Source organism: Xenopus laevis, chromosome 8S (assembly GCF_017654675.1).
Source record: "Xenopus laevis strain J_2021 chromosome 8S, Xenopus_laevis_v10.1, whole genome shotgun sequence".
Lineage (NCBI taxonomy): Eukaryota > Metazoa > Chordata > Amphibia > Anura > Pipidae > Xenopus > Xenopus laevis.
Genome location: NC_054386.1, coordinates 66,473,322 through 66,499,521, shown reverse-complemented (window position 1 = coordinate 66,499,521; position 26,200 = coordinate 66,473,322). Strand labels below are relative to the sequence as shown.

General features: G+C 40.7%; 2 protein-coding genes across 7 annotated transcripts in view; one reads left to right on the top strand and one right to left on the bottom strand.

Moving 5' to 3' along the window:
* cd99l2.S (CD99 molecule like 2 S homeolog) overlaps nucleotides 1-1,114 on the top strand; it is a 38,984-nt gene extending 37,870 nt beyond the window's left edge. For all 3 annotated transcript variants that reach the window (XM_041574805.1, XM_018233023.2, XM_018233024.2), the window contains one exon: nucleotides 350-1,114. In XM_041574805.1, the coding sequence (XP_041430739.1) occupies nucleotides 350-414 (65 nt within the window). In that variant the 3' untranslated portion in view covers nucleotides 415-1,114. The remainder of the gene's footprint in view (nucleotides 1-349) is intronic.
* Nucleotides 1,115-10,329: 9,215 nt separating this feature from the next.
* Nucleotides 10,330-26,200, bottom strand: part of mtmr1.S (myotubularin related protein 1 S homeolog) — a 32,540-nt gene continuing 16,669 nt past the window's right edge. For all 4 annotated transcript variants that reach the window (XM_018233019.2, XM_018233021.2, XM_018233020.2 and 1 more), the window contains 10 exons: nucleotides 25,414-25,515; nucleotides 23,106-23,189; nucleotides 19,732-19,881; nucleotides 19,217-19,405; nucleotides 17,341-17,526; nucleotides 16,955-17,161; nucleotides 16,719-16,811; nucleotides 14,962-15,075; nucleotides 14,393-14,569; nucleotides 10,330-10,660 (listed from right to left, as the gene is read on the bottom strand). In XM_018233019.2, the coding sequence (XP_018088508.1) occupies nucleotides 10,496-10,660; nucleotides 14,393-14,569; nucleotides 14,962-15,075; nucleotides 16,719-16,811; nucleotides 16,955-17,161; nucleotides 17,341-17,526; nucleotides 19,217-19,405; nucleotides 19,732-19,881; nucleotides 23,106-23,189; nucleotides 25,414-25,515 (1,467 nt within the window). In that variant the 3' untranslated portion in view covers nucleotides 10,330-10,495. The remainder of the gene's footprint in view (nucleotides 10,661-14,392; nucleotides 14,570-14,961; nucleotides 15,076-16,718; nucleotides 16,812-16,954; nucleotides 17,162-17,340; nucleotides 17,527-19,216; nucleotides 19,406-19,731; nucleotides 19,882-23,105; nucleotides 23,190-25,413; nucleotides 25,516-26,200) is intronic.

The following is a 26,200-nucleotide window of genomic DNA, read 5'->3' as shown; positions in this document are numbered from 1 at the left end:
CTGAGCTTTCTGGATAACAGGTTTCCGGATAACAGATCCCATACCTATAGAATTATAAACAGTGGTGCCCCCTGCTGCTCAGTTTGGCCAACACCTGTCAGAAAAATAGTTAATTGAGCAGAAAACGTTTTCCTGACAATTCAGTCCTATCAGTCATTACCAGCTGAGCAATAGAACTGAGCAAAGAGGTGTCAGGAGATGCTTCTGTGCTCAGCAACTGTTTTCCAATGACTGACAAATAGAAGGGGATTTGGTGTTTCAAATTCATTATATTAGAAGTTTAAGGGGTGTTTAGTTGCCTATAAGAGGGCACTTACAGATGGTAACCATATGCATTGTTGTCTTGCAGTGAAATATTCTGCTCTGGAATCTCAGTCGGCGGCTCCACTAACAGAAGAAGCTGCAAAGGTGTGATGTCCGGTCCAGGGAGGCAGCACAAGTCTATGGCAGTTGTACACTGTCTCAGAAGCCTGCATGTGTTTCATTAACTGGCCACTGAGGCTCCTAAGCTTTGTGGCTAAAGAAAAACTGGTATTTTCAGCCTAGGGCTCTAACTGAACTTCAGCTTTTAGCAATGTCAGCTCTAATGAGCTGGGCCCTAATTAACTCTCTATTGGGCAGTGACAGTGTGTACAGAGATGCTTTTATATGCTTGTTGTTTACACCCTTTTATTGCACAGTATATTGGTACTTTATTAGAAATACATGTTATTAATAATAATAATAATAATAATGAACTGAAGCTTTGTAGCTCAGTAGAACTCATCAGCCAAAGGTTGTTGATTGCAGCTTTAACGAGTTCTTTGTTTACATGTTAGTGTAGGTATTTAGTTTGTGTTGTGTTGTGAATGTTGTTTTGGCATCATGGTGTCCCACAAACCACGAGGTTTTACTAAAGCGGATGCCTTGATACCATTTTATAAACAGTCTTATACTGGGCTAACAACTCCATCCGGACCAGTCCCTGGATCAACTTTCTACTAACCTTATTGATAGCATCCCGCTGCTTCCTAATAGGGATGCACCAAATACACTATTTTGGATTCGGCCGAACCGCCAAATTCCTTTGCGAAAAATTTGGCCGAATACCGAATCTGAATTTGCATATGCAAATTAGGGGTGGGAAGGGGGGAAAAATTAATTTTTTATTTATTTTTTTACAAAAAGTCACGCAATTTCCCTCACTGTCCCTAATTTGCATATGCAAATTAGGATTCAGATTCAGTTCGGCCTGGCAAAAGGATTCGGGCGAATCCTGCTGAAAAAGGCCACATCCCAAACCGAATCCTGGATTCAGTGCATTCAGTGCCCTTGTATCATCTGCAAGATTCTGCTGAAGAATCGCATGGCTCCCTTCTATAGTTATACTAAGTACCCAGCTCCTAAGCAAGAGTATCCATAGCATTTAATAGCCCTCTCCTCCTGACAAACTGTACCTCTTTTAACTAGGGATGAACCAAATCCACTATTTTAGGGTTCTGCTAAATCCCGAATCCTTCGCAAAAGATTACCAAATCCTAATTTTCATCTGTAATTAAGGAAACAAGGGGTGAAACAGAACAATGCACGCAGCGTGCAGCTAAAAAATGTTTTCCTTCCTTGTGGGGATGATGAAAAATCACAAGATCTTTACGATCCACATTCAGTTCAGCCTGGTTCTGGAGAGTTGGAGAATGTTTGTATTAAACAATACAAAAACTATAAAATCCACATTTCAGCAGGATTTGGATTCCTCCAAATCCTGCTGAAAAATGCAGAATCCTGAACCGAATTCTGGATTTGGTGCATCGCTACTTTAAAACAATATGAGACATTAGCTTGTTTTCTGATATTGGAAGTCATCTGCCACCCAAATTGTCAGTTTATAGAAACCGCCTCTTCATGGACAACACATCACATCACATTGGGGTCGTTACAGGGGACAAGGTGCAGATCAATGAGCTCCATTCAACTGTTCATTTTGAATTATGTTTTTTTACTGCTGGTTACTAAGGCAAGTGACCCTACCAACCAAATAGCAATAACAATACTAAATAGAGAGTTATAAAACATTACATTTGATTGTCACCCTAATACCACTCCATACCAAAAGTTCTATCTATTCCCCTTTAAAGGGCATGTAAAGGCAAAACAAAATAAAATCCACTATTTACTTTCTTTAATGACAAAGAAACCTATCTCCAATATACTTTAATTAAACAATGTGTACCGTTTTTATAAGAAACCTGACTGTATGCAGTGAAATTCTCCCTTCATTTACTGCTGTGGATAGGAATTGTCAGACGGTCCCTAACTGCTGAGCAGGGAAACAATCATACTTATGAACAGCAGGGGGAGCCCCCGCCTTACTTCCCAGCCATGCAGAACTCAAGCAGCTTTTTTTGTTTCCCTGTAGAGCAGTCAGCGACTGTGTAGAGATTTGTATTGGATTTTATTTTGGATTTACAACCCCTTTAGGGCAGAGGCACACGCTGCTATTTCGGGAGATTAGTCGCCCAGCGACAAATCGCTTCTTCTTCGGGCTACTAATCTCCCCAAAATGCCTTCCCACCGGACTAATCTCCCGAAATAGCAGCATGTGTCTCTGCCCTTAATGTTTCCAACTCCAGCTGCAGGGACATGGAGCCAGATTTAAACAGATAAACTGGGATTCTATTATTTTGCTGCAGCCACTGGTTCTGGAGAGTTGGAGAATGTTTGTATTAAACAATACAAAAACTATAAAATCCACATTAGATTACATGACAACACAGGACCCAGTGCAGTCTGCATATTCTGATTATTAATCTGTCTTGCTGTATTGGCTTCTGGCAGATATTATTTGACTTGCGCTGTTTTGATAATTTATCACAATCCCTAAGCAGCCCAGACCACACTGAGCTTGTGCATAGTTTTGGTCTTGCAAAGATGTTTAACAAAGTTACAAGATGGTGACCCCCTGTAGCCAACTTAGAAAGCATAAATTATTTGTTTGATTTGGCTTGTGGTGCAGTAAGTTTATGTTTATATTTAGTATACAAAATACAGCATTTCTAGCCTTGTTCTATTTTAGACTTTACTTCCCCTTTAAATACATTTTTTGTGATTCCATGGCAGCCTTGAATGAAGTATTTTGTTCCAGTTGTATTATGAAATGGATCCTCATCACAGTGACTTAATAATTCACCTGTAAGTTAACTTTTATTTTGTTGTAGAATTCTAAGCAACTTTTCAACTGACCTTCATTATTTTTTTTTTTTTTTACAGTTTTTGAATTATTTACCTTTTTCTTCTGACTCTTTCCAGCTGTCAAATGGGGGTCGCTTACCCCATCTTAAAAACAAATGATCTGTAAGGCTACACATTTATTATCTTTATTACTCATCTTTCTATCCTGGCCTCTCCTATTCCAGTCTCTTATTCAAGTCAATGCATGGTTGCTAGGGTCAATTGGACCCTAGCAACCAGACTGCTAAAATTGCAAACTGGAGAACTGCTGAATAAAAAGCTAAATAACTCAAAAACCACAAATAACAATTAAAACCAATTGCAAATAAAGTCTTAGGAGGGGGGGGGGTTAGAGGAGTTCTGGAATGGGCCAAGGAAAGAAAGAGGGCGCCTGTTACACAGCTTTTGTTTTTGGATGACAGTTGCAGAAAAAAAAAAATTGTGACAAATCACAACCCCGTTACTGTATAAAGAAGGTCTCCCTGTTGTAGAATTGTGTCCCCTGTTCACCCCCCGTTGCATCATCCTTAGAGATTTCCTCTTTTCATTGGACTCTTATTGCACTAATAGGCTAGGGGGGGATAATAGGGGGGATAAAACACATTTGCTTAGAATGAAATACCTTGGGACTTGGGTGATTGTGTTGCAGTCGGTAATTGTGTGGAAATATCATGTTCACTAAATAAAACCACAATCAAAGCTTTCTCTCACTTTCCTTATACACACACTATGGTAACCATGGTAAGGAATGGGGCAGTTTGCTCTTCTCTCTGTCCTGCGCTCAAACCTCCATCTTTCTCTCTGTATTGGAACCTGCTGACTCAGTGACAATAGAGCCATACCCTGCTGTTACTATGGGCTATACATGTAGGTTTGTTTTGTATTTCTGCTGATAGAACTTTTGCTTCCTATGGGACAGCTGTCAGTGTACACTGGCATTAGGACAACTGTGTAACATAGTAAGTAAAGTTGAAAAAAGACACACGTCCATCAAGTTCAACCTTTTAACTTTTTTTAAGTCAGTTGACTTAAGGCTCTTACTGACAAGCGTTTTTTCCTGCGCTCCCCTGCGTTCCGTTTTTCAGCGTTCAGCCGCAGGGGAGCGCAGGAATAGATGCATTACATTTTTCCAATCGGGCTGTACTCACACAGGCGTGTGTAGGCGCCGAACGCGGGTTGAGACGCAACATGCTGCATTTTTCCTGCGTTCGGCGCCTACACGCGCCTGTGTGAGTACAGCCCCATTGGAAAAAATGTAATGCGTCTATCCCTGCGCTCCCCTGCGGCTGAACGCAGAAAAACTGAACGCAGGGGAGCGCAGGTAAAAACGCTCGTCTGTAAGGAAGGAAGGCAAAAACCCCCATCTGAAGCCTCTCCAATTTGCCTCAGAGGGGAAAACAATTTCTTTCTGACTCCAAAATGACAATGGGACTGGTCCCTGGATCAACTTGTACTATGAGCTATCTCCCATAACCCTGTATTCCCTCACTTGCTAAAAAGCTATCCAACCCCTTCTTAAAGCTATCTAATGTATCAGCCTGTACATCTGATTCAGGGAGAGAATTCCACATCTTCACAGCTCTCACTGTAAAAAACCCTTCCGAATATTTAGGCGGAACCTCTTTTCTTCTAATCGGAATGGGTGACCTTGTATCAGCTGGAAATACCTACTGGTAAATAAAGCATTAGAGAGATTATTATATGATCCCCTTATATATTTATACATAGTCATCATATCACCCCTTAAGCGCCTCTTCTCTAATATGTTGGCACTGTACAAATACATGTTAATAATAATAAGGTGGGACAGCCAATCACAGTAAGCCATGAAGAAATTTGAGATTTAATTTACTTACTGAAGAGACACTATAGAGAACGTATCCGTGTAGCTCTGGCCTGGCAAACAAACTGAACAAATGCTGTTAAAACGTTGTACAAATTAAAGGGGAACTCCACCCAACAACTATTTTTTTTTGCACGGGGAAGTCTGCATTATAGTCATATCCCTGAGGACCTAATCCTATTGGCACTTACGAACACCAATGAGAAGCTGCTGCACATTTCATTGCCAAGCCTTGCCCGAAGGCCGCACAGAAAAGGATGAGAGGTGACAAGGTGTATAATAAAAAGGCTTTTATTTCAACACTTTTGAACAGATACATACCTGAATGTCAGAAAAGAAGTCACTACAGATTCACTTTACAGTATATACACTGGAATAAACATCTTTGTGCTCACAGATACCTAACAGCTATAAATACTCTTCCATTCCATGTACAAAAATAAAAGCACAATAGCATCCGTATAGCAGGCAAGTAATATCTCTACATCCGAGCAGTATATACCTACGTGTCAGCGAATAGGACATATCCAACGGCCGGACATGCACTGGTGTCTATTCTCTTAATATCTATACTTAATAACGGGACACTCACCATGGAATAAATGGCCAGGAGGGAGGGACATGCTGTTTGTCACAAGGAGACGTCACTAAGCTCAGTTGCTAAAATAAAGGCACATAGAGAAACCCCTACACGTGAGACTGGCAAGGTACAATACTTTAGGGCAGAGACACACAATCAGATTTGGAGAGATTTAGTCGCCCAGTGATAAATTGCCTCTTCTTCGGGGCGACTAATTTCCACAAACTGCCTCCCGCCGACTAGAGTCTAAATCGCCAGTGGGATGGCACTCGGATCGATTCGTTTTCTGAAGTCGCCCGACATTTCAGCGTGAGGCAACTTCGGAAAATAAAGCGCACCGATTGCCATTCCGCCGGCGATTTACATTGTAGCCGGTGGGAAGGCAGTTCGGGGAGATTAGTCGCCCGAAGAAGAGGAGATTTGTCACTGGGCGACTTATCTCCCCGATTCTGAGGGTGTCTCTGCCCTAAGGAGTTTGCTTCAGATGAAGAAATTTTTGTTTACATTCCACAGCACATTACAAACAAATCCCATATAAATAATGTTGATTACTTACATATGCTGCAGACTACACAGATTTCTGAGCATTAATACAAAATACACTTAGATGGGCCTTAGTCTGCCAACAGCACAAGTTCTACATCGTCATCAGCAAACACAGCCTACCAGCAATGTGGCACCTACACTTCCATGTTTGAATGGAGTTTTTCACCTTTAAAGTAGCTTTTAGTATTATGTACTCATTGATATTCTAAGACTAATTTGCAATTAATCTTCATTTTTTTTAAGAGTTTTTTTTAGTTATTTTGCTTTTTGCTCAGCAGCTCTCCAGTTTGGTATTTCAGTAGCTGGTTGCTAAGGCCTTATTTACGCTAGATACCAAGCAGTGACTGGAATATGAAGAGGGTCTGAGTAGAAAGATAGGTAATAAAAACTAACAAAATTGTAGTCTCAAAGAGTAATCGTTTTCGGCTGCCGGGGTCAGTGACCCTCTCTCAAAAGCTTAAAAGTGGGAGGAGATGAAGGAAAATAATTTAGGAACCAGAACCAATTGCAAAGTTGCTAGGAAAGGGCAGTTCTGATAGTAAACGTTAATTGTGCCTAACAAGTTCTGGCCACTGGCAGGGAAAGGGTTACAGGGATGAATCCAGCCCTCTACAATTGTCTCTAGAGTGAACACAAAGGGAAGATAAACCGTAAGGGCAGAGACGCGCCCGGCGACAAATCTCATCTTCTTGCGGGCGACTAATCTCCCCGAACTGCCTTCCCGCTGGCTAGAATCTAAATCACTAATGGGATGGCACTCTGAGCGCTTTGTTTTCCTAAGTCACATCACAAGGAAACTTTTCTGAAATTGAATCGATCCGAGCGCCATCCTGACGGCAATTTTCATTCTAGCCGGTGGAGATCGGGGAAATTAGTCGCCCGAAGAAGAGGAGATTTGTCAGCAGGCGACTAATCTCCCCGAATTGCAGCGTCTCTGCCCTAACAAGCTCATTCAGTTGGGCGTATGTAGAAAAGTTGAAAAAAAAAAACATGATCTAAACTGCCATAAATAAATCTCTCCATATATTTCCCCAGACATAACGGATTCCACAAAATGAAACCATCATACTCATACAAACCATTTCCCCCGCCCCTCCTTCATCTTGTTCCACTGTGAACTGATGGATTGTGGGACTTGTTGCCTAGCAATACATTTTCCCCATTCATTAGAATGACAGATCACAATATACACACTTGCTGCCTTTTGTTTTGTGTTGGTGATTTCGACTTTGCCCAGCTGGCAGGGAAAAGGTTAAGTGCACCAATTTCATAGCAATTAATGAGTAAAATCTCATTAGAAAAGAGAAGGAACTGTAGCAGGAGCCAAAGGAATGTGAGTGAATTACAGTAAAACATCCCCTGACTAATGACATATTTACCTCAGAACAGTAATTGGATTCAGCAGTCGCTCACAGGGAGGGTTGGGATTCAGGTGGGACATCTCATCACTTACAGGATCACAAACATGCGCAGCACATGGAATATACCAAGAGATCATGTTCCCACCTCTAGTTCAGCCTCTCTTTGTTTATCTTTCACAAGAAGATTTTCACAGTGATTATGGCAGTTTAAGGGTAAAGTCACACGACTAATCGCCTCGTCTTTGCGGCGACCAATCTGCCCAAATGCCTTACCTCTGTCTTGTGCCAGCTAAAATGAAAAATCGCCTGCGGCATGGCACACGCGCCGCTTCGTATTCTGAAGTCGCCTGAAGTTTCCAACTCACCACAAAGACGAGACGATTAGTCGCCAGGCGACTAAATCTCCCCAAATCAACCCAGTGTGACCTTACCCTAAAGGGAACTGTTACTGGTCCTTTTGAGCAGTGAATATTAGGGTGAGGTTGAGATGCCAACACCACATCCCAGGGTACATGGCAAGGACACTTCATACCCCCCTTCTGCCCCATCCTCCCATTGGAACACATTCCAGCTGTAACAAACCATGACTTAAAGGGCCAGGACGCCTTCTCTTTTTAATGAAGTGAGCTTTGTGCTGACCAGACTGTTATTTTATTTAGGAAACGTCCCTGGTTTTGCTCATTGTTGCACTAAAAAGTGAATTGACAATGAGAAGCAGAACATGGGGCCCATATATAGTTATATAGTTATTGCCAACATAGTTTTCCACTAATTCAGCACAAGTTTTGCTGTTCCATTGACTGCACAGAAACCAGAGAGGGATCCAATATGAGCTGCCAGCAACAGCAATGGAGTCTGAGGCACAGGTGTGTAGCCTTTACATTGAGGCTCCATGTTGTTCAGTGTAGCACAGTCTCCATTAATCCTCATACTTAACACTGTGCACACATGTAATTGCACAATGTGTGAAGATTTTGAATCCACACAAATTCCAATCAGCACTCACACAACACACAGTTGCACACTCCATGCTGTGATGGGCCCCAATCTTGACAAAGTATTCAGTGCGGTGCTGGACGCTGGCAATGGTACAGGCCAGTTAATGTACAACGTCTCACTGCATGTAATAAATAAGATACAATAACCTGAGAGCGATACTGATGGGCAGCTACAGTCACACAATGGCTCCTTCTCGTGTATGATGTACATTGTAGTAAAAGACTTTACAGCAGGGGTGGCCAAACTTTTTGCAATGAGGGCCAGATTTAGCGAGGTGAAAATGTGTGGGGGCCGGCCATTCAGCCAACCATTAACACCATTTAACTCATTTAAACAAGGAATCACGTAGATGTAGCAGTAATATTTGGGCACATGAGTGAAATGATCTGCCACTTGGTCTATACTGCTGCCTGTGTGCTGAAGATGTTAGCAATAGACATGTACTGGCACGTATAGACGCGCCGCTCTCTTTAGTTTACTGTGTCTATTGCTAACACCTTCAGCACACAGGCAGCAGTATAGACCAAGTGGCAGATCATTTCACTCATGTGCCCAAATATTACTGCTACATCTACGTGATTCCTGATTGCACTTTGCTGTCGGGCCGAATTATTATTAATTTAATGATGGAGGCTGAGGGCTGGTGTAAATTTGAAAACGGGCTGCATTTGGCCCCCGGCCTGACTTTGGACATGCCTGTTTTACAGTATATTATGTGCAGCTGCCTATCAGCCAGCACAACATTAAAACCCCACAGCCCACTAAAACAAATACAGTAATTCTTTCCTTCAGTGAAACGGTATAAAACAATATGTTTCTATGGTTGAGCCCTCAGCAAACACATCACCATATTCCCACCCAGGGATGAAACATGTGGTCCCTAATGTGCCAAATACTCTCACTGTGGGAGCACAAACATGGTCACAGTTGGAATAAGCACAAATGTATATAAATATATATATATATATATATATATATATATATAAGTGACATTTTTATGATATGGGCTGCCTCTGAGAAGAGATAAACCTACCCATACTGCTAGTGCAGCACACACACACACACACCCGTTATACACACACATTATACACAGACAGACACACACACATGTTAAACACACAGACAGACACATACGTTATACACAGACAGACACACACACGTTATACACGCACACGTTGTACACAGACACACACATTATACACAGACAGACACACGTTATACACAGTCACACGTTATACACAGTCACACGTTATACACACACAACACACACACGTTATACACAGACACACAAATCATACACAGACACACACATTATACACAGACACGTTATACACAGACAACACACACACAGACACATGTTACACACAGACATACACATTATACACAGACACACATATATGGTGGGGACTGTGCTAACAAGAGCATCTCTTTGTTGGTTGTTTAAAGAAAATGGGCAGAAAACACACCTCTTTTAAAGACTATTTGCTCCTCAATAGCTCCACCCACTCATAGGGAGGTAGCACCCCTCTGCACTGGACTAAACCATACGCTATATGTAGGGGTTTCTAATATAAATACAATTTGTTCCCTTTACACTGCTGATAGGCAGGTCTTCATACATAGAAGGTTAATTCACAGATTATCACTTTCAGAGTCTTATAAAAGGTAACAGATATAAAGTAAACCCCCAAGGAGGGGAGATCACAACATAATCATTAAAATAATAAAAAGCATGTAAACAATGTTTCCTAGCTATGCGGAGATTGTGACAGGACATGTTCCAGCATAAGACGTTGGTGACACGTTGCAGCAGGTGAGTGACTTACAGGTTACACTGGCAGGACAAGGAGAACTCTGGGAAAGTGTTTGGGTGCTGCCATTTCAGCCCAGAGCTGGTTGTCCAACAGGTGATGGCACCCAGTCCTGGTCTCACATTGACACAAGTTCAAGTCCCAGTGGTTACACAGCTGTGTGTACGGGGGTGGCAGAATGTGAAGGGGAGGAGCCCCGGTCGGAGGATGAAGAGACAGACCTTGTCGCGGCCTCGCGTTGCAGCTCCTCCACTTTCTTCTGAAGCTCCGCTCTAAGGGCCAGGAGATCCTTGAGGTTCTGATGAATTGGCATCTGAGGTTTGTTGGAAACACAAGGGAATTAGTGCAGCAACATTCAGTCAGGATTCAGTAGACAAATATTGCCAGAACCCAACTGACAGTAAAACTCTGTTTCCAGAATAGTGGGAACATTATGGAATATGTAAATAAAAAGAAAATGATCTGCAAATCATAAAACTCTAAGCCATGGGCACACAGAGTGTAAGCTCCGCTGCCAAAATATGCTGGCTGAGAGAAGCCGATCCACACTGTGCTCCTGCGCCATTCATCGGAGCCTCTTCTGCTTGTGTTAAATCATACGCGGAGGAGTGGGTTTCCACCCAAAGTTTACTCCTTTCACAGATTTAGGCTCCTAATCTGCTCTGCTGTGTGTGTGTGTGAGAACATGCGGGTGGATCTAGTTCAAATCAAATGAGATGGATCATGGAGAGGATCCGCTTCTCTCAGCAAAAATATGCAGCGTACGCTCGATGGGCCCATAGCCTGTATTTAACTGCAGATAGTACAAACACAACATAACAAGTGGCTTCTTGGCCTGAAGAAGCAGAATGGGAGTAGCAATGGCTCCTTGTGTTGAATCAGTAGAATGGGGCTGGAGGGCATATTTCCAAGGACATAGACAAAGACTACTTGTATTACGTGCCTCAGTATGTAATGCTCACTGTATTATTCACTCAAGGACACACATTTGCCTGGAGATAGTTAAGTGATTCACTTGTTTTCTACTGATGGAGTGTGTGCGCCTGGTAGCCCTGTGCAACAGCAAGTGGCCATGGACAGGTCACACTGATATTAATGCTAATCTCTCAGCTCAGCCACAGCATGTCACAGTGCATTCACAATACACAATCCGACCAGCTGAAAGCAGCCAATAAAAAGCATTATTTAACCATATGAAAGGCTGCAACAGGGACAATTAGCATGTATCTGCAAATCTTCAGGGAACTTTAGCTATGCAGTCTCATTAGACTCATTAGAACAAACACACAGCTTTACCGAAGGGACTCTGCAAATTTCACTACATTTTCCTTATTTTGTAAAAAATAAAATAAAACCCAGAAAGCCCATTGGCCCAGGTAAAGGTGGTCATACATGCATCAGTGTTATCATAGGAAAAATCTTTTGTACAATAATCAGTGCGTGTGGTGGGAGACAAGGAGGCAGATATTGGTAAAAATCCTGAGATATCTGTCGTCTCAGGCAGGACTGAAAACTTTGACCGTCGTAACATTAATGCCGAATCATCAGATAGAGATAAAGTATTATTATTGTTTGTACCTGTATATCCGACAATTCAGCTCTAAAAGGAGAAGTAAAGCTTAACTAAAGAAGTAGACTAGAAATGTTGTGCATGATGTTTTGGCTTCTGTACCAGCCCAAGGCAACCACAGCCCTTTAGCAGGGAAGATCTGTGTCTCCAAAGATGCCCCAGTAGCTCCCAATCTTCTTTTCTGCTGATGCACTTCACATACTCTGTGCTGCTGTCACTTACTGAGCTAAGGGACCCACTCACAATATACAGTACACATAGAATATAAATGTCACAATATAAGGCTGATTAGTAATTAATATGGATAATTACTAAGTGGCAGCACATAAACCAGAGCAAACAGCATCAGAATTGAATAATCAGCCTTGTAGCATCAGCTTATATTACAGACCAACCTAATTTTCTCCTTGATAATTAGTGACGACCCCTAAGCTTAGCTTCTCATCAGCTGCTCAGAGCCCACAGACACTTTCCAAGATGGTGACCCCCTGTGACAAGTTTGAAGTCCTGGTTCATTACGGCTATTGAGAAGCTGAAACTTTGGGCTGGTGCAATAAGGTCATTATATAAAATATGGCAGTTTTAGCTATATTCATTTTTAGGGTTTAAGTTCTCCTTTAACATCCCAGTCTCTGCCCCAGTGGAACCTAGACTCAGGGTCCCTATCTCCCCCACTTATCACATGTTAACCAAATGAGAATAAAAACAAAGGCTTTTCCCCAAACTGAGCTGGAATGAGATTACTCAGCAAGTCCAGTTGTTTTTAGATTTACCTATACTAGATATACCATGACCTGGATGAATGAAAATCCTTTAACATTAGTAGTGTGGAATAAAGATCTTTCTTATGGTCAATGGTCGTGACAAAGATGGTAATTCAAGCGTGTATGGCCAGCATAAGCCATGAGCTTCTCATTCCAACTGAGTTTGGGGAAAAGCTTTTGTTTTAATTCTCATTTGGTTAACATGTGATAAGTGGGGGTGATAGGGCCCTGAGTCTATGTTCCACTGGGGCAGAGACTGGGATGTGACGAATAAAGGATATGGAATTACAATGCTGCTGATATATCTGTAATCTTGGCCCCACTAATAACTGCAAACAAGAAAGAATCATTTAGACCTGGACTATCAAACTTAAGGCCTTGCTGGCCCAAGTATCCCCTGGCACTGGCCACTTTCAGGGTCTCACTTCTGATCATTTAGTTATATGTCGGCATGTGAATAGAAATGGAGCCAGCTCAACTGCTCTGTATAATCAACAAGCAAATCTACCACTGGAACAATTAGTGGGCTTCAGAAGGGTTGTGTATCATTCGATTCAGTGAATGAGACCATTTCGTGTAAGAACAAGGGACATGGCACACTCCCATGAACAGGAATAAACACAAGAATGCAGATACAATGCGGTGCTGAATAACCTGCACCCCTCTGCTATTCTGAACATTCGAGTGACAACAAAATAAACCCTACCCTATAACTAGGGAATAATACCATTAAAGCTTACCACTAACATGGCATTACTGCTGTTACCATGAACAAAGTGACTTACAGTTTTGATTGGTTTGAGTATTGCTTCTTAAGAAGCCGAGTTCTCTATGTCTCTGCAGTTCCCCTCCCAATGTTCTCTCAATGTTTACTTCAACATGAACTAAAAAAACTAACAGCAGGGAGTCTTTAAAATGTTAAATGTAGTTCCATTCGCATGCATGTCAAAAAGTAACATTGGAGAACACAAACATATTTCATAACCAAGTAGCCCAGTCCAAGTAGTAGTAGTAATAGTAGTAGTAGTAGTAGAAGTAGTAGTCTAAAGAAACAAATGCATAGCATTCTTTATTAAAGGGAAAGCTATTGGGAAATGTAATATATAAAATTAATACAAGCTTCAGCATACTGAAATAAGAAACTTACTAAATACAATCAATTAAATATTGTGTACAATTTCTGAAATATCTTCACTATTCCTCTCTCAGCATCTGTTTCTCTTCATTCACTCTTCATGCAGCAGTTGGGGGTCAGGTATTAAATGACAATATATCTGATAAGGGGGCTCCTTTTGCCAAGAAGATGTATTATATATTAAAATCACCAGACATCATGTCTCTCTACATGCAGGATTTGTGCAAAAAGCAGTTATTTTGTTTGTACTGGAACCAGTAGAATGAGCTTTAATACATCTGCTAGGAAAGGAAGCCCCCCTATAAGATATATTGAAACTACCTGCATGATGACAGAATGAAGAGAAACAGATGCTGAGAGAGGGATAGAGAATAAAAACTTGATTATTTCAGATTGTATTTAGAAAGTTTCTTATTTCAGCATGATAAAGTTTATATGAAGTTTTCATTTTCATGATAGTTCCCCTTTAAAAGGAGTTGCAAATTTACAATGCAGACACTATGTGCCCATGTTGTACTACTGGGAGACCAATGACAAGCAAAGAGTTTCTGGAGACATAGAAATGGTGTAACTCACCTGAGGTCTTGTCCGAGGGTTCCATCTAACATAATAATTCACCCAGAGTTCTAAATGGCTAAGGCTGGCAACTGGATACAGCACGTGGTGTTCATAATCGACATAAAAGGGGTTGGTAAACTCATCCACATGGCTATTAATGTAAGACCACAGAGATAATGTCTTTGTTTGGATTTCCTAGAGAGGGAAGAAGGGAGAGTTGGTGAAGGATCAATTCCTAGTATCGCAATGGTGCTGGAGATAAAACAGAGCATACTCCATATCTGAAGTAACTTTCCAGCTTTCCAGAAGGCTAAAGCACATTATGAAGCATTTCTCTCCTCCCCTATGCAGAGATTCAGGAGGAGGAGGTAGCATGGACAAAAACACTGAATAAAACTCAACATGCTACGGGTGCCATCTTGTGGCTAAAATGAGGGATTATTTCCTAAGACCTACAGTAACAGATAGTATTACAATACAATATTCTCGTCGTGGCAAACAATAAACAAGCCTTTTTCAATTAGAAAGGCAAACAAAATGCTAAAGGCAGAAAATAAATACAGTGCTTGGTTAAAGCCGGAACTCACCTCTTTCATTCTTTGCTGTTCACTGTTGTACAAAAATGTTCCAAACAGACAGCTGTACAGGTGATCCAGTATGGTAATGAGAAAAAGCTCATTAAACTCAAAAGCTGCAGGAAACTGGACAAAATGTGAAACGTTAAACCTATGCCAAATTAAAAACCGAATTTCTGTTAATTTTTCTGTAAATGTTCAGGAAATTGACGTGTGTGTGGCCAGAACTGAAAGCAAATCTAAGAAAGTGCCCCTAGTGTTATCATGGATACCGACAGAAGAAAGAAAAAAAAGTACAGTAAAGTGATTAAAAGAAAAGATATCGGCAGAGGTGGTATCCAACTTGTAATTAGTATTGCAATGCAAATGCTTGAGGGAAGCAGCTTCCACAACATTATTATTGTGCCTATCTTTACTATAAGCAAATACTGAGAATAATGACAAGGGATAATTAACAAAACAGCTTCAGAAATGCCATAAACCACCCCTGATGGTTGCCTAACGGCAATTATTAATGGCATGGTCCCCCATAACAATCAAAGTGCTATGTTTCCAACCATTCTATATTACGCACGAAAGGTCAGGTGGCTGTCTAACACACCACCATCAGTAGCAACAGTACTGCCGCTTATTAAACGTACCTACTTGTCTAGAGACTGCCCCCAAAAGTACAGAAGTGTCTGGCAACCATGGGAAGAATCTTACACATAAGGTACTAGAAGCGATAAACACCAACACTCACACTCTACTGAGTTAAGTATGTGGTTAAACAAACTGTGAATGTGACTTTAATAGGGATGGGCGAATCCTTTCGCCTTGTTTTGGCGCAGAATTGACGCCCATAGACTTGTATGGCTGCGCGAGACAAAAAAAAAAAAAAAGTCACCACGCAGCAACATTTTTTTTGACGCCCATAGACTTTAATGGGCGTCGACGACAGTTCGCCGGCGGCTAATTTTTGGCAAAACGAAACGGGTCAAATTCGCCCATCCCTAGACTTTAACTTGACCCCAAATTCATGCTTGTATGACCTGTGTACCATGCTTTCAAAACCAGAAAATTGGCAAGCACTCTGTAGTCCATTCGTATGGTTTTTTACCCTACGAGTGGACTACGTAGCGCTTGCCAATTTTCTGGTTTTGAATGCACATCACCTATAGCTACGGGTTCGGCCGATGCACCCGGGCCACTCGTCTACTTTGGCGAGTGCAGTTTTTCCCTAAACCTTTATACATTGAAAAAGTGTGTGTGAGCCTTGAAGCGGGGGAGCTGGGGTATGTACACCCAGGTCATCGGGATTAAAGTATTAGCACATTTTGTGGCTTTAAGGAGGCTATTTGTTGTTCCTAAATATATACTTCAAGATTGGGTTTGAGATATTCCCTAGAGAACATTTCTATCCATACATAAACGCCTCAAAAAGATTGTAAATTGGAATTGAGCTTAATTTTTCATTGTGCACTGTGCTACCTCATCAATCTGTACTTATGTAACTTTATGTAACAACATTGCTTATCTCTTTTTTTTTTTATTAATTAATTGCTTAAATAAAGCCTTTAAAAAAATGCCATAAACCAATAGAGAATTGTGCCTTGGCTTGCACATTATGCAGTGTTCTAGAGGTTGTCAAAGGATTATTTTGTGGGGCAGAAAGAAAATTACAAAAGGAGAAATAAAACTGAAGAGTCTCAAAGCCCTTAAAAAGTACAAAGCCCCAAGGCTTGCGTGTATACTGTATGTTCTAAAGAGAGCTACAGTAAACAGCTTACCTGATTTGTCATTTGCCAAACACAGTCAATGAACTGGAGGAAAATTGGGGATCGATCAGCATCTGCATGGTTATCATCTCCATGACCCACTCTCTGCACAGACCAGAAGAAAATCACACTGCTTAAATATATCATTCACTGGACCATACCAATAACAGACTTTAGACACATCTCTCACAGAAATACATTATCCAATCACATTCTGGATGACAAGACCCACATACTTGCAAACTTACCATGGCAAATCTGTGGCCAAAGCTGATCCACTCTTTCTCTATCAGAACCTCAAATCCTTTAATGGTTCTGTAGTAGCTATCCAACATTAGCATAGCCAAAGAGGTCAACTGAGCTGTCCGATCCCACCCATCACTGCAATGTACCACGACTGATGTTTTACTGGATTCAACCCTATCAGCTATTCTCACTGATCCAGCAAGCAGCATCTGGGAGACAAGAAAAAAATACACAAGAATTCAATGTCAAGCAACAGGATAATTGCAAAAATAAATAAATCACAGCCCTCTCTTTTATGAGCATGAATCCGACTAGCACCATCCCATCATAAGGACAGATCTGCTCATATATGGAGTTAAGTGGTTAAATAGTTGAGAGTCACACTTACCCTTATGTACTCTAACCAGTGTGTGCCATCGACATTGGACAGCCAGCGGGCCTCGTCTATTGCTGGATAAACTATTTCCTTCAACTTGCGCAGGGACTCCCGCATCACATGAATGTTATGTATTTCCAGGAAGATTAGCTCTGCATTTGGGTATGCACTCTCGTTCTCATATCCTCCTCCTTTGGTCTAAAGTGTAGCAAGAATAGATAATAGAGACATTTCTTAGCACACTGCAGCTTTCTGACACCATACACTGATAGAAAAAAAACTTTTGGAGCAGGCACTCAACTTTTTCTATCATTTGTGTATTTATATGGCACAGTGTCACTTTTAATCTCGGGTGTACCAACACTTTACTCTTCTATGGTGTACCAATATGGCTCCTAATTGGAGTCAAGGTGGTAATCACTAACCAACCACTCCTATCTAAACTGAACAGTGATTGCTGCCCCTGGGTAAAGTTCTCTCTTTTGTTCTAATTGGTGCATTGTTTTGATTGGTGCATATGGCTCTGTAAAGATAGCCTATGATTAAGTGTTTATCACGAAACGCGCAAGGCTGTGGACACAAACTCTTCACTTTGAATTTATCTGCCTGGTGGAAGACAGGTGTTACTTGTGGAATAAAGATTATCCGTTTGATCTTACACTGCGTCCGAGGAGTCTTTGGAGTGCCTGCCCAAGGCAGAGCTGTAAAGTAGCCTAGTGGAAGATTGCCTTCATTGAGTGCCTGCTCCAAAAGTTTTTTTTCGGTTTGTCCGCTCCCCGTGCTGAGGGCTCAGGGTGGCGCACCTGGGCCTCTTCCCTGGTGTGGTGAGTTATCAATTTCTACTTGCAGACCCTAAACTACAGATTTATTACTGCTATAAAGATACACTGCTGAGAACAGAATCTCCATGCATTTCAGACAGAGTAACACCTGCTCTTGCAGTTTATTTTTATAAATATAGCCACAACCTTATCCCTAACTCCTTAAAGGGGTTGTTTACCTTTGAGTCAACTTTTAGTATGATGCAGAGAGTGATATTCTGAGACAATTTGCAATTGGTTTTCATTTTTTATTATTTGTGGTTTTTGTGTCATTTAGCTTTTTATTCAGCAGCTCTCAAGTTTGTAATTTCAGCAATCTGGTTGCTAGGGTCCAAATTATGATTTCTATATATTGCAATATTAGTAGGAGAGGCCTGAACAGAAAAGACAAGTAATAAAAAGCAGTGACCCCCATTTCACAAATAGAAAGAATCAGAAGAAAAAGACAAATTTTTAAAAAACTCTAACTCTGTCTCATTCCGAAGAGAAGAAGATGGCGCCCATGAACTCTGATATCTGAATCTGCACTAAGGGGTAAATAAATGTTAGGCTGGGGGTTGGAGTTTTTTAACTTTAGGGTTGAATTCTTCTTTAACTTAGGCTGATCTCAACATTTACTCTTTGGTTGTGTGACTGATTTTTCAGACAAAACATCAATGTCTTAAAAAGAACCATGAGATACCAGTTGACACGTCGCCATACGATGAAACGAATGCAACGTGTCGGATGTCCTGGAGATGCAGGAAGCGAAGGGGAAATCACAGGTAAGAACTACATTTATCTGAATGTCGGATGAAAACGCTGCGTCTTCATACGACAGTCGGCTAAATGTAGCTCTTATGACTTCCCTAAAATTTATATTGTTTTTGTGGACACCCTGACTTTTTTGGCCTGGTAATAATAATTTTGGGACCTTTGCTTAGTAAAAAGTCTTACTAAATGTAGTTCTTACCTGCGATTTCTCCTTTCCTACTTGTATCTTCAGGGCATCTGACACGTTGCATGTGTTTCATCGCATGGCGACTTGTCAGCTCAAACCACACCCACCCCCACCACACACACATTACCTTGTTAGTGTCAGCAACACTGTTTTGTCTGGCATCAAATATAACAAGCTTGTGTGACTGGGCATTGGCATCCATTATTGTCTGCAAGTATTTCTCATCCTCTTTACAGCGTTTGTCATTTGGTCCAACAAGCGGCTGGCTGCAGCGGGTTATCGTTGCCTGGCTTTCTGGATGAATCCATGACAAAACCTGAAAACAAAGCATAAAGTGTAAGCACTCATCTTCACTGACAGTTTCTGGAACACCAAGAGGAAAACCAGGCAAATATAAGGTTCATGTCAGATGAAGTGTTTTCTCCACCAGAGATGGATGCCACCCCATCTTTTTTGAGCTGTAACAGGAATGGAATCTGCCTGTCACTGTAAACACAAAGCAGATTTTGGGCTTAAAACACTTGAGGGCATCAAGTGGATGAAATTTTTCCGTACTTGCAAAGAAAACGTTTTGTCTGCCTTTAGCCTAACTATTTCTGATTGACAATGGCTACATTGTGCATTTGTTTAATTGCTACTTACCGGTATTCGTCCTTTGGCTCTAAAAGCCGCAACTCTTGAAAAATCCTCATCTACCACACTGGTTGGTACAACAAAGACTGCAGGGTATGTGTCGCACAGCTCATAGGTGTTATTAATCTTGGAAATCTTCCAGCTCTCATTTGGCAGACCCTGAGTGCACAATTAAAAATAAAATAATGTAAAATAATAATATATACAAAGTTCTGAAAGAGATGCAGGGTAAAAGCCTATATTATCTAAACCAGTTTTGCAGTATTAAACAGAAACCAGGACTTGATTCTTTATTCAGTAACATCTTTACCTGTAATTTGGTAATCCAGTTTCATTACATGATCTAATTTTGCTCTTTTGACTGGGTTATTGCTTACAGGCATGGAGGCTATGCAAACTTAAAAATCAATCAATGGCAAATAGTTATGGTCTTTCATATGATTATGTTAGATGTATCTAGTAAAACTGAGAGGTAAATTAGATTGCTACGTTTTTTCTGCACCAGCCTAGGGACATTAAGAACTGCCGCACTGCCATCTTACCTCTTATGTTGCACTGTACGGCAACACTGAATAATTTTAGACATGCTCAGGTCAGAGAGGAACAGGTAAGATGGTGACGTGGAGCTTCTTCAGAAGCAGAGAAAAACAAGTTTAACAATCTATCTGGGGGATGTCAAACATTTTGGTACCTCAGAGAAAATTAGGTTTCCATTGTCCTGTTATTTATATAAGGCATCCATCCTGCCCTTAGAAAGGGACTGAAGCAATATGGGATCTTATTCCTTCGGTAAATGAACAGGCTTTGGTGGAAACAGAGTGGAAGCAAGGGCACCTACCAGGAGGAAAGTAAAGGATGGAAGCTCTTTGTCAGGTACTAGTTGTAGTAGCTTGAAAAGTGGCCTCCTTACCTCCCTTTGTCTGCTATGTTAATTGTCTGTTTTAAAGCGACTACCTGACTACCTCTTGCAAAAGCCTTTTCAGGCAATTGCCCATCCTTTGTGAAGCTACTGGAAACTGCACGCTGGGGTTATTAACAATATGGTACATGCTGATCCCAAAGCTCTGTCTATTTACTATGACTGCTCTTGAATTAACCCAGAATCTCTAGAAACCAAGAAAGTCACAGCGCGTGACTATAAAATCATGCTTCCTTCTTCTCGCTTTCAGCCAGTTGGCTGACAAGCTGCTCTTAAGCTCGCGCATGCAGCAGCTGTCTGCAGGAAATCTGGCTTCCTGCTCTGGCCTCTTCATGATAACACAATGGAATGCCTCACTGAGCCTGCAAATCTTCAAGGGCTCATTTACAGTGCAGGGTGCAGTGTGCAATTTGTGCTGTGTAAATGCCATCATTACCAGGACTCTGCATTAACAGGACACCTGCACCTGATTTTTTGGCTGTGCGTTTTGACACACTTTCAAGGTGGCAGTAACTCCAAGAATCCCCAATGTCAATTGCCCCACTAGCAGAAGAGTCATCCAAACATATATGGTGGGGCACCATAACACTTTAGTGCAAGGAGCGTTTTTGGGTAGAAGTTTCTTTAATGAGTGGAAAAGTGTGACTGAAGTTTATCAGAGCACAAGTCACATGACTGGAGGCAGCTAGGAAACTGACAATATGTCTCACCCCATGTCAGATTCCAGTGCAATTTATGTCTGGAGTCAGACCATGCCTATAAGAACTGCCCCGAGGCTTGGAAGAACATGAGGAAATATTGCCCCAATATAGAGGAGCTGATGAGCAGAGCTTGGTGAGAGTGAGTCAGTGCAGGACACGGCCAGTCCAAGCACTTCTACAGAAGGTTCTGTGTTGCCCCAGGAGGGGCAGGAGAGGCCAAGGAGGGAGGTTTATATTAGGGATAAAGGCAGAGGAGGGGAGGACTAGAAAGTAGAGAAAGGAAAAAGAAAAAGGAGCCCAGTGGGAAACTGACAATTGAGAGTGAGAACAGGTTCTCGGTGCTAGGGAAGGTTTTATGGAGGGAACTGATGGAGGAGGAACCAGAGGAGCTGGAGAAGGAGAATGTTCCTGCTGGGGAGAGTAGAAAGAAAAGAAAGAAACATCAGGAGCAGCAGTCTCAGGACTTAGAATGGGAGTCACTTGATGAAGGGGAACTAATGGAAGTCAGTGAAGAAGTGGGTTTAGGGGCAAGGGTTCAAGTTAAGAAAGCCAGGGGGGCTGAATACTTTCAAGAAAAAATATAAAAAAGCATCAGTCCATAAATAATTAATGTTTGCAGTAAATGTTATCAGTTTCTGAGCTGGTGATGTAAATGCAATGTTTATATACAGTCAAATGAAAAAGTTTGGGAACCCCTCTCAGCCTGCATAATAATTTACTCCACTTTCAACAAAAAAAAGATAATAGTGGTATATCTTTCATTTCCCAGGAACATCTGGGGTGGGGAGTACTGGGGTGTTTTCTGAACAAAGTAGTTCTGTAGTTGGTAGCAAAACATGGGAAATTGAGAAATGACATGTGAAGGGTTAAGGTCATGATTGATGCTTTATTAATTGATGCTATGAGTTTTGTTTGATTTTTTTTCTGTAATGATTGATTTTGTATATTGTTTTATTTCCAATAAAATCCCCATGTCAGATTTCAAAATTAAATATAAAAAAAATCTCTTTGCTCTTTTGAGAAATGGATTTCAGTGCAGAATTCTGCTGGAGCAGCACTATTAACTGATGTGTTTGGAAAACATTTTTTCCCTTGACAGTATCCCTTTAATAGCTGTGGCAGTTTTAGCATGACAGCAACTGCGGTTGCAAGTCATAAATAAGCCCAATTATGTACCTTATTGAAACTGGGAGCAGGAATAGCACACACTGCAGTTAATAGCTCTACTTGTGCTTGGTCAAAGCATTTGGCTTATGGCATCTGGTTAAGACTAACACAATTAATAGGGCAACTGCTGAACATGTATTCATATTCTTTCAAAAAAAGATATAATGCTCTAATGGATAATTGTTTTTAACAATTACTACCGCCTGCTCTCTAGCCCTACACTCAGGAGTCTGTTTAAATGGAAAATAATCAGCTCTGTGAAATCAAACCCCATCATTCCCTCAGTTGCCATCTTTCATTGTACAGAAGGTTTAACCATGGACCTTCCCCTCCACACACAGTTGCTAGTAAGAACAAGGAAGCTGGAAAGAACTTTCATTTTAGTCTTTTGCCCTGAAGAATGGAAACTTTGCAGCCCTGACATTTTTCAAGATGTTAGCAGAGTGTTCTCAACAAAATACAGAATTTGTCAACTAGTATTAACCCAAATTGGGTTGGTTTAAAAACAAACGAATAAGAGTAACTGTAAATAGCATGAAGACAAAAAATAGTGAGAAAAAAAAAACAATTAAAACATTTTTTCTATTTGATCTTACCTGTCTTTTGTATTCTGCTGTTGGGTCATAAACTTTCCAGCCATTGACAGAGAATTTTTCTTTATAACTGAATGCAAAAAGGGGCTTCAGAAGAGAAGAGACAGTTAGAACAGTGTTTCACGCTGTGCAACTATAACGCAGGAGAAAGGCAAGGGGGGCACTGTTGGTACAAAGGTAGTACATTTGTAATTCTGCAGGCTTGTGAGCAATGTATAGTTCTGTTCTGTCCTGTTACAGGGGCCCAGCTGAGCTGCTTAAAATGTGACAAGCACCTAAAGGATTATCTTCTTCAGTACAGGTGACATACAGTATGTGAAATGAGAAACAAGAAGTATTCACACCTCACAAGCCTGAAGGCACAAGATCTGCAAACATATATGTGGACAATGAACCTTGCCCAAAAAGCATCAATAAATGCTGCTCACAGGTTTTTAAGCACTTGTTTATTCCAGCTTGCTGCTCTCACTAACTGTCTCTCACCTCTTGCTATACCCCCAAAATGAATATTTGATCAACAGATAGTTTATATCAAATTAAATAATCTTATCAAACTGGAATATATATTTAAGTAAATATCTCTTGCCTTGAACAATTTTGTGATGGTCTGTTTGCTGCCTCAGAGATCACCTGACCAGAATTACTACAACTCTAACTGTAAAGGTGGCCATACATGGGCCAATAAAATCTGCAGACAGACCGAGTCTGCAACTTATTGGGCCGTGTATGGGGCCCCCCCGACAGGCTTCCCCGATCCAGATCTGGTCGGGCAAATCTCGATCGGATGGGACTAAAAATCCCGTTGGATCACGGCAGCATCTGTTCGTTGATGCAGTCCCGCGATCCGACCGCCCGTTACTATTCGCTAGGATCCGATCGTTGGGCCGAGATCCAGTTGTTTGACGACATCGCCAAACGAGCAGATCTCTCCGTGAATGGCCACCTTAACAGTAAGAAGTGTGGAAGCAAAAGACAGAACTCTGTCTGTTAATTGGCTCATGTGACCTAACAAGTAGAGTTTGTTTTGTATGTTTGTGTGCACTGTGAATCATACAATCCTAGGGGGCTGCCCTTATTTTTTAAAATGGCAATTTTATATTTAGGATTACCCAATGGTAATGCTATAAAATATTATGAAAATGGTTTATTTACATGAAGCAGGTTTTTGCATATGAGCCGTTTTATGCAATATATTTTTATAGATACCTACATTGTTTAAGGGGTATAGTTTTCCTTTAAAGAAAAATAAAAAAAAATTTTTAAATAAAATTTTGCCTAATGAGAAAAAAATTAATATTTCCAAGCAACTTTCCAATACAAGGTATGTGCATTTAATTTTCAGTGGTCAAACTTAAAGGAACCTATAAGTTTAAAAGTAAAACTGGGTAAATAGATAGGCTGCGTGAAATTAAAAAAAAATTGTTCAACATAGTTGGTTAGCCAAAAGCAAACAAATTGACCAGTTATGCTCCATATGGCCCCCTTCAAGTCACCAATTAGTCATTGACTGGTAACCAATCAAAATGGGAGTCTACAAATTTTTTTTTTTATTTGTGAGCAACATTCCGGTGTAAAAAGAGTTGGGGAGCAAAACAACATGACAATTGTTGCTGGGGGTGCAAAATAAGTGCTATAAGTCTTTACCAAACTAGCAGGTCTTATAATGTACGGCCAGTTTTATATAATACATCTGCTATTGAATTCAGTATTTTTCTCTGCCTTGCTGTTCTGTGAAATGGTGTTTCTAATAAGTGAAACAATGTAGAAGCCACCAACAAAAGGCCTATGATTAAGCATGAAAGCACTGTGGGAGTTTGTAGTTGTTCAGTTATTTAGCATTTTGTTCAGCAGCTCTCCAGTTTGGAATTTCAGCAGCCATCTGGTCTCTAGGATTTTGTTTACCATAGCAACCAGGCAATGGTTTGATTGAGAGAGTGGAAAATGTATAGGAAGGGCCTGAATAAAATTATAAGCAATAAGTAACAATAATAATACAATTGTAAGCTTACAGAGCAATAGTTTTTTTTTGACTGCCAGGGTCCAAGACCCCCACTTAAAAGATGGAAAGAGGTAGAAGAGAAAGGCAAATAATGTAAAAACTATACTAAATAAATAATGAAGAAGATCAATTGCAAAAAAACTAGGAATAGGACAATGTATAACTAAAAAATAAGGTGAACCGCCCCTTTAACATAGTATCAGAGAGAAATACCATGTCACATCAACAAAGCATCATTCCACTACATTTACACTATATTCTTGTAAACTTCTTAATGATTCACAAAGGGGAAATAAACAAGTGTCCACTCACCAGCCCATTAGAAAGAGGAAATGCATTTTTAATGAGATTTTCAAATATTTCCAATTTGTTCTGCTCTTCCTGTTTGTAGGCCAGCCGCAAGTTTCTGATATCCTTTCAAGCAATAAACAAAGGATTGAGTTACAAGAGGAAGTGCATCAAGACCCATGTGAAAGGCCAAATGAAAGTTAGAGGGGGTTAACCATTTTGCAGCCATACAGAAATAAGTACATTAACTTTCTAATCACATTTACAAAATAATAATGCGGTATTAAGTCAGGACATTGACTGATTACATTACATAGTGGCCTTTGAATAGAATGCAAAGGGATATATCTGAATGTTAAGGGTAGCCAGTATTCTATAAATTGAAAATCATCATGCAACTGGCAATTATACAAATGCTTTAGATGTTCATCTGCTCATTTATCAAAGCCAGACATACATGAATGAAACACAAGCCTTGCAGTCCCCATTTATCTCACACTAATGATTTATCAATACCATGCATTCCATATGGAAATAAACAGCCAGCATTGTGTTATACAAGGTTCTGAATATGCATGAGAAGTGTGGATGGAGAAAACTGTTTTTTTTTTTTCTTAAAGAAATGTAAATGTGTCCCAACCAGCGAGCCATGGAAGGAAATTTAAAAACCACTGCACAACCCCATTACAGCTAACACAACATCCCACATTCACAGTTCTTTTCCGATATTTACAAATTAGACACTATGTGGAAGCTGCACTCAAAACCAGAACAAATCACACACTAACCTACTTTGAAACCACTTGCCAAA